The sequence below is a fragment of the Hordeum vulgare genome, unplaced genomic scaffold, assembly GCF_904849725.1.
Source record: "Hordeum vulgare subsp. vulgare unplaced genomic scaffold, MorexV3_pseudomolecules_assembly, whole genome shotgun sequence".
NCBI classification, from domain to species: Eukaryota; Viridiplantae; Streptophyta; class Magnoliopsida; order Poales; family Poaceae; genus Hordeum; species Hordeum vulgare.
In genome coordinates this window covers 1-13,114 of record NW_025422761.1, presented here as the reverse complement: position 1 = coordinate 13,114, position 13,114 = coordinate 1, and the positions used below count along the sequence as shown (strand labels likewise).

General features: G+C 36.5%; 2 protein-coding genes across 2 annotated transcripts; one reads left to right on the top strand and one right to left on the bottom strand.

Moving 5' to 3' along the window:
* Nucleotides 1-7,740: 7,740 nt before the first annotated feature.
* On the bottom strand, nt 7,741-9,354 carry LOC123423860 (ribulose bisphosphate carboxylase large chain). The gene has a single exon (XM_045107907.1). It carries the CDS (start codon nt 9,282-9,284, stop codon nt 7,845-7,847), a length of 1,440 nt encoding a protein of 479 aa, XP_044963842.1. The 5' UTR covers nt 9,285-9,354; the 3' UTR covers nt 7,741-7,844.
* An 89-nt stretch (nt 9,355-9,443) lies between these two features.
* Nucleotides 9,444-11,655, top strand: LOC123423859 (ATP synthase subunit beta, chloroplastic). Its single transcript, XM_045107906.1, has one exon. It carries the CDS (start codon nt 10,067-10,069, stop codon nt 11,561-11,563), a length of 1,497 nt encoding a protein of 498 aa, XP_044963841.1. The 5' UTR covers nt 9,444-10,066; the 3' UTR covers nt 11,564-11,655.
* Nucleotides 11,656-13,114: the final 1,459 nt, after the last annotated feature.

Below are 13,114 nucleotides of genomic sequence, written 5' to 3'. Positions count from 1 at the left end.
AAAGAAAGATTTTGCTTTTCTGAATTATTATTATTCAGTCAATTCAAATAAGACGTATCTTGTTCAAGCCAATAAATAGAGCTGGGGTTATAGTTAAAGCAGCCAGTAGAAAACCGAAATAACTAGTTAAAGTAAGCATGAAAGAGTTAAATTCCATTTATTTTTTTTTACTACACTACATATGTTGGTAAAGCATTTACCTAAGTTATGGAAAATTCATAATTCATCAGTTATTTTAGATAATACTAAAAAACAAGATAGAGTGAGATACAGAAGTGTAAAAGAAAGTGGATTCATCAGATGATACATGAGTCCCTAATTTCGAATCAAGAGATTTGTTATGGAATTTTTCAATTGAGTAAAGTAATAATATTAAGAACTAGATCATATAACCCCATTGAATGAAAAAATGAAATTGGATTTTCAGGGAAATTTCGGAATAAGAGATAAATAAACAATTGAATTTGAAAAAAAAACTTCTTTCTATTTTGGATAATTTCTTTTTCAATAGGACCCTCTTTTTGGACTGAACGATCGAATATTCCCCTATTCCTTCTTATTTTAATTTTAACTGATTGTATTCTATATGGAATAAGAGGAGAAGAAAAGCATTCCACGACCTCCCGAGGGTCTGTTAAAAAAAAAAGAAAGCTCTTCCTTGAATTTACTTTATTTTTATTCCTTTTTCGAACTCCAACCAAAGTAGATTCGAAGACGAGTCACTTCAATTATCCTTTTAAGTTCTATTCTATCTTCTGTCTTTCCCTATTTCATCTCGTAAAGTTCCACGCTCGCAGTTTGGTCAAGAAAGTTAGACCTAATCCAACAAACAAGACAAGGATTAATTACGAATTATGAAAGGATAAATTTCACATATATATACTTGTCCTTGTATTGTGTCAGTATGAGAATATCCTTCCTAAATTATTTATCCAAACCTATTGATCATTAACTTAGATTTTCCCAAGATTTTGGCTGCTATTCCGAATTACTCTATTATTCCGAAGCCAAGGAAAATAAATAGAACCTACAAAAAAGGGGTTTTCTATTGACGCCTTGAATAACATATAGCTTACCTATAGACAAAAAAAAGTAATTATGTTTCGGAACCAGGCAAAACCAGATTGCTGTGCCATAGGAAGGATAGCTATACTAATTCGGTATACTCAAAATACACCTTTGGTACAAAATTGACAATCTCACAAGGATGAAATATCAGTAATTTTCTATTTACTGGTTGATCCCATCTTTTACGGAATCAATTCCTTTTTTGAATGTACAAAAATTTTGGGAGTTCAGCATGTCTGGAAGCACGGGAGAACGTTCTTTTGCTGATATTATTACCAGTATTCGATACTGGGTTATTCATAGCATTACTATACCTTCCCTATTCATTGCGGGTTGGTTATTTGTCAGTACGGGTTTAGCTTATGACGTGTTTGGAAGTCCTAGGCCAAACGAATATTTCACGGAAAGCCGACAAGGAATTCCGTTAATAACCGACCGTTTTGATTCTTTAGAACAACTCGATGAATTTAGTAGATCCTTTTAGGAGGCCCTCAATGACCATAGATCGAACCTATCCTATTTTTACAGTGCGATGGCTGGCTATTCACGGACTAGCTGTACCTACTGTTTTTTTCTTGGGATCAATATCAGCAATGCAGTTCATCCAACGATAAACCAAATTCCAACTATAGAACTATGACACAATCAAACCCGAATGAACAAAATGTTGAATTGAATCGTACCAGTCTATACTGGGGTTTATTACTCATTTTTGTACTTGCTGTTTTATTTTCCAATTACTTCTTCAATTGAGAGAAAGAAAGAGACTAATAAGAATTCTCTTATCCCATTTGGAAAGATACCATCCTTATAACTACCCATGACTGTTTTTGTCTCTAGCATGACCAATTGATAAAATGTGGAGGAAAGTAGGGGAAATGGCCGATACTACTGGAAGAATTCCTCTTTGGCTGATAGGTACTGTAGCTGGTATTCCTGTGATTGGTTTAGTAGGTGTTTTCTTTTATGGTTCATATTCTGGATTGGGTTCATCTCTATAGTAATCGGAGGGACCAGATTGTAAACATGAAAAAGTAGGAGCTTAGCGGGTCCTTACCCCCTTTATCTGATTAGAGCGGAAAGGACCCGCGGAATTTTTACTCTTATAACGCGAATTGAATCTATTCGATTCACTCTTATGAAGCAACAAGAAAAAGAGATCACTCGAGGATCCAATATCTTATTCCACAAAGGAAGTATCCTGAAAATCCTTGATTTAGTTTCGAGTAATAAACTAATAAAACCTTAATCAAAACTATTCAACTAGCCTAAAAATAAAAAAAAAACCTTCAATGGAAGAGTTTACTTTTTTTTGCAAAATTTCTGTAAGTTTGAAGTTAAACTTAATTAAACAAGCCAAGCAATTCTATTTGCTTACAATCACAAGAAATTTGTCCCCCGCCATATTTTCTTCCCCTCTGTTTGTCCACTACCTCGGCTAAACCTAAGCAAAAGAAAAAGAGGCCCAAGAGACAGACCCGAATAAAGAAGAAATAGTAAAGTAATCTTTGACGAATTAGGAAGAAAAAGGATTCTTATTTTGATACAAGAAGAATCGGCACAAGAAAAAGCCTTTTTCTTGTGCCGAATAGACGATTAAGAAGACCTGCAATCCCTCGAAAGAAATTTAAATTTTATTGTTCTCGCCTTTGCCTTGGATTCTCTTCTTTTGCATGAGATATAAATAAGGAATTCCAGACATCTCGTAAACAAAAAAAAGTCTAAACAAAAAAAGGATTTCCAAAAAAGATCATAGATAATTCTAGCAATTGCCAATAAATCGAGGCTTTTTACCAACTTGATGGTAAGAAATTCCGGGACCTAGAAATTCATTTCGTACAATTGAACCTTTTCAAACTGTTTCTTTTTGAGAACCAAAAAAACTTGTGCCAAAATAACGGATGCGAAGAAGAACAAAAGGCCTTGGACACGTAATGGATCCTGAAGCACGATTTCTGCGTCCCCCTGACCAAAACCTCCCACATTAGGATTGCTTGTTAATGGTTGATCAATCTTGATGGATTCCCCCTCTGAAACAAGAAGTTCTGGTCCGGGAGGTATAATATCAATCACTTGGCGTCCATCTGATGCATCAACTATGGATATTTCATACCCCCCTTTTTCTTTACGTAGTATTTTTCTTACTATACCTGTTGACGTAGCATTATAGACTGTATTGTTACTCTTGCTACCATCAGGATAGATCTGTCCTCTTCCTCGGTTTCCCCCTACATATATAGGATATTTTAAGAAATGAGCATCTTTCTTCGTAGCAGGATCAGGGGAAAGAATGGGAAAGACAATTTCACTATATTTCTTACCGGGAACAGGGCCTATCACAAGAATATTTTTTTTATCGGGACGATAACTCTGAAAAGCAAGATTTCCTATCTTTTCTTTTAACTCAGGGGAAATACGGTCGGGCGGCGCTAATTCAAATCCCTCGGGCAAAATAAGAACAGCACCTACATTCAACCCTCCCTTTTTTCCATTAGCAAGAACTTGTTTCAATTGCATATCATAAGGAATTCGAAGAACTGCTTCAAATACAGTATCGGGAAGCACAGCTTGGGGAACTTCAATATCGACGGGCTTGCTAGCTAAATGGCAATTGGCACATACAATTCGCCCAGTTGCTTCTCGTGGGTTTTCATAACCCTGCTGCGCAAAAATGGGATATGCATTTGAAATAGATGTCCGAGTTATTACGTATATCATGATCGATACAGAAATCGATCGAGTTATCTGTTCCTTTACCCAAGAAAAAGTATTTCTATTTTCCATGTCCAATCACAGATCCCAGAATTTCTACAATAAATTAGATAGGTAGCTAAGCTAATCTAGTTCCCTATACACGAATTTGTTGGCATTCTACTGCAACAGTTGTACTGCAATGATGAATACCTTAAAGCAGGTATAAATAGAAAGAATTTTGGTAAAATGGAAAAGGGCTTTCTTTCTAAAGAAAGATGCTAATTTGATTAATATTAATATCGGGAGATCAAATGAATTTATGCTTCACTAATTGAATGATAAATGACTACAAGCGAAGGAGATAGACGGTTTAAACAAAAAAAGACCCAAAATTTCAAACATGTATCTAGAATTACTGGAAAACTACAAACAAAAATAGTGAAAATAAGCTCATTAGGAGCCCATCCAAAATCGTTATAGACCCAACGAATTACTAGTTCCCAACCACGGGTGGAGTGAAATCCAACAAAAAAATCAGTAACTAAAAGAATAAAAAAAGCTTTTATTGAGTCATTTAAATTATAGAAGAATTCCTGAACCCAAGAATTCAAAATGACAAGTTCCTCTTTACCCAGAAAAAAAGAACCACTTAGAATAGCCAAACAGATTATATTTGTCGAGAAATGCAAAATGATATGGAGATGATCCTCATTATTTATTTTGACCCATTGTATTATTTCCTTGTGTATTCCTGTAGGAGGTTTTTGTACATGTGTCTTTAGTTTCCCTTTTATCATCTCGTCCAAGAGAGAAAGTTCTTCTAATTCTATGAATCTTTCTAGAATCCTTTTCTCTTGAATATCAGTTAAGAGAGTTTCGGATTGCCTGGTATTCCACCAATTCTTAATCCAAAGTTCCAGACATTTGTTAAATGAGGAAGAGACCCCCCAAGGCAAAAGTACGATAAATACAAGATATAGTAAAGAAGGCAATGCTTTCTTTTTTTTCATTTTTGATCTGTAAATGGAGTTGTTAATGAATATGCTTCATTCGCTGACTCTATTCCATTCCCTGACTCTATATGATGATATTTCTATTTCATGATATTTCTATTTCTTTGAAGCAAAAACTCTATAGGTTTGATACCCTGTATCTATTCTTCTTTTTTGTATATTAGTGGAATTTCAGTGCATTGGGTTCTTTCTTAGATCTAGATGGAATGAAATAGTGAAATAGAATAAAAAAAGCCCTTTCGGGTGAAAATGGAAGAGAAGAATAGTATGCAATATATCTAACTTCGACAAAAAAAATTTAAAATAATTTTATCTTATCCTCGTTTGTTCCTTCCTTTAGATAAATACTTAAAAATCCCCTTACAATAACAAATCCAATTTCGAAGGGACTTCCTCCCCATGTTGAGAAAACTTTTCTTCTTCCAATTTATCTTTTCTTCATTCAATTCAGTTCAAAAAAGATACCTCAAAATACTTCAATTGGTACGCGCAAGAAATAGGCCAATTCGGCAGCTTTTTGTTCAATTTCTCGTGGAGTAAAAAACTTATCATCAGTACGAGTCAAGGGAATGATCCCCTGGCCCCGGATTTCCATATAAAGAATACGACGAGGATAAAGACCCTCTTTAACCTGAATTCTAATTGATTGGATATCCCGCATAAGGAATCGAAGGAAGACGCGACGTTTTATTCCAGGGAATCCCCAACGAAAAATGCAAACTATTCCCTCTTTTCTATCGAATCGGTCATAACCACTACCTACATTCCACAAAATAGTACACCACAGGTAGGAGCTAATGAATAGGCCTGCGATTCCGTAGAAAGACATCACGACCCCCTGCGGAAAAAAAAGAATTTCTTGAGATGGAAGTATAGATATAATATTCTTACCAAGATAACTGGAAGTCCCAACCAATAAGAATCCTAGTGAACCTAGAAAAAGAATACAGGCCCAGAAAAAATTACTCCTTTTTCGAGAACCTTTTAGAAGTTCTACCCATATGTGTTCTGATCGCCAATTCATATTAGATATACTAAATCCAGCAGCGGTCGATTGAAATTGAGAGAATAAGCTAAATAATTTTGCCTTTACTTTTTTTGATTCTGAAATCGCCTTCAGCAACTAGTACTCCTGTGAAATAATAGGTTAGATACATTGACTTTCTATTCAAAAAATATTCGTTGATTCAATTAAAATAAATAAAAAAAAACTCGCTATACCAAGCTCTGCATATTCATGCATTTATGCTCGTAGCCTATATCTGCATCCATAGCCGTTTTTCATTTGTGTGTAGAAAGTGTGTGTAGAAAAAGTCACATACCCTACCATATTATATTACTTACACTAAAAAATACTAGACAATCTTTTTTTTTTGCACATAAAGAAATAAAGAAGTCATTGCAATTGCCGGAAATACTAAGCCTACTAAAGGCACGAAAATAGAAGGTAAGTTTAAATCCGTCATGGAATAGGTGTCTCAATTCAAATTTACTATTTCTATCTAGTCGAAAAATATCTTAAGATTCTTATGATATAATTAAGTATATCTATTATAAGGAATATTGACTATTGTATTTTTTTAGTTTGCAAAATATTCTGTAAAAAAAATGATAAGGATAATAAGAAAATTCCAAAAAAGGAGAACTAATTAAAAAGATTTTTTTTATTTTCCCATCCTCATGGCCTTTCTATCTTTCTAATCTAATTTGAAATTGGATTCAAAAGAAAGCGACTAGAATTTACTTCCTGCATACATACTTCTCTAGAAGCGCATACAATAATGCGTGGTAAAGGCAGAAAAATAGTATATTCAATCAAAATCAAAGGGCAAATTATCTTACCTACTATAGATCCCCTACTACCCTCTTAAGATCCCCTACTACCCTCTTAAGATCCCCCCTACTACCCTCTTAGACTTTTAAAGGCGATATACCACCCAAAGAAAGGGTATGAAAATGCCGGGTGGTGTTAGCTTTTCGACGAAGACCCGTCCTGTGCCGCGAAGTCCTGTTAGTAAGACCCCGCGCAATAATGGATTATAGAAGAATAGTATTCAAAATACTGCTCTGGACGCATATAGTAGCATTGCGATTCCTAATCTTTTTTATTTATGAATATGAACAGAAAAAATTCATTGTATCGTTGGGTCGGAGCGGAGGTTTGGTCCAGAAAAATTAGGAACAAAACGTCTACTCTACCACACTGAAGTCTATAGCGCTGTATTTCCACGAAAGTATAATTCTTACCATCAGGATACGCTCCTTTCAACGTCTCTCCGATGGGTCCAGGTTCTATGTCCAATCCCAAATCAAGGATTTCTCGCTCTTGATCGGAGTCATAAACTAAAACTACCTTTTTATCCTTTTTATTAAGGTTATAGAAAACTTCCTTATCTAGTTCTAGCATGTTGACTCACGATTACGCCTGTTAAAAGTTTCAAACGTCCTCTTTTTTGAAATTGAAAGAGAGTCTTATAAAAAGGTCTAACTTCCAAACTATGTCTTTTTTCATTCATTCTCCTTTAGTTTTTTTCTCTATCTAGAAGTGGAATAGAATAACCCGGTTGAAGGGTAATGATCATACGTCTGTAATGCATTGTACGGCCCAGAATAGGTCCTATTCTTCTACCTTTTCCAGGTAGTCGATGGCTATTCACAGCTACCACCTTAATCCAAAGAAGAGTTTGAACCAATGCTTTATTTCTGTCTTAGTGAATCCCGATTCGACATTAAAAGTATATTGATTCTTTCCCAATAAACGAAGACTTTTTTCTGTAAATACTGCGTATTTGATTCCATTATCATATGATACTACTATATTTTATTATTTTCTTTTTATTTCTTTATTGTATTATACCTTAATATATATATATATTCTAGATATATAGAATAGACGAATCTCGATTTGTCAAGTCTCATGATCATATCATGATCTATTTTTATTCGGCTCAATCTTTTTTATAAAAAAAAAGATTGAGCCGAGTTTAATTGCAATCAATTAGAAGAATAAAGAAGAATTACTGCATTTCATAACTTATTTTTTTCTCTTTTTATTTCGTTTATTTTTTTTTAGACCTTCTTATCGATAGTATCTACCGGCTCGAACTCGAATTTGATCGCCTTCCATACTTCACAAGCTGCGGCTAGTTCAGGACTCCATTTGCAAGCTGCTCGGATAATTTCATTACCTTCGCGAGCAAGATCACGCCCTTCGTTACGAGCTTGTACACAAGCTTCTAAAGCCACTCGATTAGCTGCTGCACCAGGTGCATTCCCCCAAGGATGTCCTAAAGTTCCTCCACCAAATTGTAATACAGAATCGTCCCCAAAGATTTCGGTCAGAGCTGGCATATGCCAAACATGAATACCACCTGAAGCTACCGGTATAACACCTGGCATGGATACCCAGTCCTGAGTGAAAAAGATACCGCGAGCACGATCTTTTTCAATAAAATCATCGCGCAATAAATCAACAAAACCTAAAGTCATTTCGCGTTCCCCTTCTAACTTACCTACTACTGTACCGGAGTGGATATGATCTCCCCCAGACATACGCAATGCTTTAGCTAATACACGGAAATGCATACCATGATTTTTCTGTCTATCAATAACTGCATGCATTGCACGGTGAATGTGAAGAAGTAAGCCATTGTCGCGGCAATAGTGAGCCAAAGTAGTATTTGCGGTGAATCCCCCGGTTAAGTAGTCATGCATTACAATAGGAACCCCTAATTCTCTCGCAAATACAGCTCTCTTAATCATTTCTTCACATGTACCCGCAGTCGCATTCAAGTAATGCCCCTTGATTTCACCGGTTTCGGCCTGTGATTTATAAATAGCTTCGGCACAAAAGACAAAACGGTCTCTCCAGCGCATAAATGGTTGTGAGTTTACGTTTTCATCATCTTTGGTAAAATCAAGTCCACCACGTAGACACTCATAACACGCTCTACCATAATTTTTTGCGGATAATCCCAATTTTGGTTTAATAGTACATCCCAATAAAGGACGGCCATACTTGTTCAACTTATCTCTTTCAACTTGGATACCATGAGGCGGGCCTTGGAAAGTTTTTGAATAAGTAGGGGGAATTCGTAGATCCTCCAAACGTAGAGCACGTAGGGCTTTGAACCCAAATACGTTACCCACAATGGAAGTAAACATGTTAGTAACGGAACCCTCCTCAAATAGGTCTAATGGATAAGCTACATAACAGATCCATTGGCTGTCTTCCCCAGCAACAGGCTCGATGTGATAGCATCGTCCTTTGTAACGATCAAGACTGGTAAGTCCATCAGTCCAAACAGTTGTCCATGTACCAGTAGAAGATTCGGCAGCTACTGCAGCCCCTGCTTCTTCGGGCGGAACCCCAGGCTGAGGACTTACTCGGAATGCTGCCAAGATATCAGTATCCTTAGTTTCATACTCTGGGGTGTAGTAAGTCAATTTATAATCTTTAACACCAGCTTGAAATCCAACACCTGCTTTAGTTTCTGTTTGTGGTGACATAAGTCCCTCCCTACAACTCTTGAATTAAGAATTCTCACAATAACAGGGTCTACTCGATGTTAATTAGGCGTAAATGAAACTTTAGCAAAAATCTCGTAAAACAAAAAGGATATTCAATTAATATAATATCAACTCATTAAAGAAAATTGAGGGCATGCTTAGGTTAATGAATATGTTTCATTCATATATAATGCGTACACCCTGTGTATGTTCTATCCTATAGGAATTCCACTATAGGAATTCGATAGGAATTGAGTTGTTGTTATGGTAAGTTAACACGGTTCGTTATTAAACCATGGATTTGATTTACCAAATCCATCATTATTGTATACTCTTTGATAGGTATAGCGCAACCCAAATTAATCCCTAATCCTTATTTTACAAGTTCTTAATAGGTCTCTTTTCTTATTTGGAATGCAAATACCTAACTAAATACTAATAAAATTCTTTGTTGACAGCAATCTATGCTTCACAGTAGTATATATTTTGTATATCGAAGTCCTAGATAGGAAAGTAGAGTAGGCACAGATCCTCCACAAAAGGCAAAATGTATATGAAAAAAAGATTGATTGAACTTTCCAACGGACTCATTCCATGAGTAAACGATTGAATGGGATTCGCTTGGGCAACGAAATCAAGTCCTGGTCCCCTTTTCTCTCTTATTGAATTAACTAATTCATTTCCTTTTTACTTTTGGATTTTTTTTGATTTGATTTGGCATTATTCAACAATAAAAAAAGAAAAATTTCGACAAATTCCTTTTTTTTAATTATGTGATAATTATGAGAACCAATCCTACTACTTCTCGTCCCGGGGTTTCCACAAGTGAAGAAAAAAGTACAGGTCGTATCGATCAAATTATTGGACCCGTGCTGGATGTCACTTTTCCCCCGGGCAAGTTACCTTATATTTATAACGCTTTAGTAGTCCAGAGTAGAGACACTGCCGATAAGCAAATTAATGTGACTTGTGAGGTACAACAATTATTAGGAAATAATCGAGTTAGAGCTGTAGCTATGAGTGCTACGGACGGGTTGATGAGAGGAATGGAAGTGATTGACACGGGAGCTCCTCTCAGTGTTCCGGTCGGTGGAGCTACTCTCGGACGAATTTTCAACGTTCTTGGGGAGCCTGTTGACAATTTGGGTCCTGTAGATAGTAGTGCAACGTTCCCTATTCATAGATCTGCGCCTGCCTTTATCGAGTTAGATACGAAATTATCCATCTTTGAAACAGGTATTAAGGTCGTCGATCTTTTAGCTCCTTATCGACGTGGAGGAAAAATAGGACTATTTGGGGGGGCTGGAGTAGGTAAAACAGTACTGATCATGGAATTAATCAATAACATTGCTAAAGCTCATGGGGGCGTATCCGTATTCGGTGGAGTAGGGGAACGGACTCGTGAAGGAAATGATCTTTATATGGAAATGAAGGAATCCGGAGTAATTAATGAAAAAAATATTGAAGAATCAAAGGTAGCTCTAGTCTATGGCCAAATGAATGAACCACCGGGAGCTCGTATGAGAGTTGGTTTAACTGCCCTAACTATGGCAGAATATTTCCGAGATGTTAATAAGCAAGACGTGCTTTTATTTATCGATAATATCTTTCGTTTTGTTCAAGCAGGATCAGAGGTATCCGCTTTATTAGGGAGAATGCCCTCCGCAGTGGGTTATCAACCTACTCTTAGTACAGAAATGGGTTCTTTGCAAGAAAGAATTGCTTCTACTAAAAAGGGATCTATAACTTCGATTCAAGCAGTTTATGTACCTGCGGACGATTTGACCGACCCTGCCCCTGCCACAACATTTGCACATTTGGATGCTACTACCGTACTTTCCAGAGGATTAGCTTCCAAGGGTATTTATCCAGCAGTAGATCCTTTAGATTCAACATCAACTATGTTACAGCCTCGGATCGTTGGCAACGAACATTATGAAACTGCGCAAAGAGTTAAGGAAACTTTACAACGTTACAAAGAACTTCAGGACATTATCGCAATTCTTGGCTTGGATGAATTATCGGAAGAGGATCGTTTAACTGTAGCAAGAGCAAGAAAAATTGAGCGTTTCTTATCACAACCGTTCTTTGTGGCAGAAGTTTTTACTGGTTCTCCAGGAAAGTATGTTGCTCTTGCGGAAACTATTAGGGGATTTCAACTAATCCTTTCCGGAGAATTAGACGGCCTACCTGAACAGGCTTTTTATTTGGTGGGTAACATCGATGAAGCTAGCACGAAAGCTATAACCTTAGAAGAGGAGAACAAATCGCAGAAATGAAATTAAATCTTTATGTACTGACTCCTAAGCGAATTATTTGGGATTGTGAAGTGAAAGAAATCATTTTATCCACGAATAGTGGCCAAATTGGCGTATTACCAAACCACGCCCCTATTAACACAGCAGTAGATATGGGTCCTTTGAGAATACGCCTCCTCAACGACCAATGGTTAACGGCGGTTCTGTGGAGCGGTTTTGCGAGAATAGTTAATAATGAGATCATCATTTTAGGAAATGATGCGGAACTGGGTAGTGATATTGATCCGGAAGAAGCTCAAAAGGCACTTGAAATAGCCGAAGCTAACTTGAGTAAAGCTGAGGGTACGAAAGATTTGGTTGAAGCGAAGCTCGCTCTCAGACGAGCTAGGATACGAATCGAGGCTGTCAATTGGATTCCCCCATCCAATTGAAGACAATCCAGTGGTTTATAGTTGATACAAAGAAAAAGGGAAGAGGGGTAGAAAAAGTTATTAGATAGCGAAGCGAAGTAAGTCCAATGCTATCTAGTAATTTTTCTACCTACTTACCTACTATTGGATTTGAACCAATGACTCCCGCCGTATGAAAGCAATACTCTAACCACTGAGTTAAGTAGGCAATTTATCACCACAAAGGAAGACCCATTACTTCGATCGATTATATATTGAATCCTTTTCTAAGCAATACCGCTCTGTTATTGGTCTGTTATATACTAAATACTAAACTAAATACTAAACAGATACAGATCAAAGGGATATCCTCTGGCATTAGAAAATATTCATCTTGACAAGAAATTCTCTATATGTTAAGATATCTCTGATAAGGGCTATAGCTCAGTTCGGTAGAGCAACTCGTTTACACGTGCGCCAATGCTTTTCAAAGGAGCTTATTATGCAATGAACATAATCGATCTTATTGCAAAATCAATGTCTTACTTCATAGATTCGAGAGAATAGGAGAACAGTAGCCTGACAAACAGTCGGTTCAGTCCGATTCAGGTGCCAATTCAGGTGCCTAATCAAATAGAACCCTTATGGATTTGCTAGTTGATAAGGTAAATATCCAGCCCACTAAATGCTAGGCGTAATGAGGATAAGGGCCTCCAAAAAACTTCTTTTCGTTCTATGAACTTTAAGGTGTATGAAGTCTCATAGTTAACTCTTGCAGTGGAACGATAGAGACTCCATTTCACTTAGGTTGATTTAATTTAGACCAGAGGCAGACCTAAGTCAAGGTAATCCTCCTTTGAAACACTTTGGTATTGCTCCTAGATAGATCATAATACAAAAAATCAATCAGAGCACAGGGAGCCATCTCATTATCTTTCCGTAAAGAAAAACTATGGTGGACTAACTGATCTTTAAATCAGTTTATGAAAGAGCCCAATGCAAAAAAATGCATGTTGGGTCTTTGAAACAGTTCAAATCATTTCGATAATAATCCGTTTGATCTGTTTTACCGAGAAGGTCTACGGTTCGAATCCGTATAGCCCTAATATGCCCTTTTTTCTATTTTAGGATCTCTATCCTATGTTTTCTTTAGTTTAGTATAGTTTTCATTTTCGCATTAGTA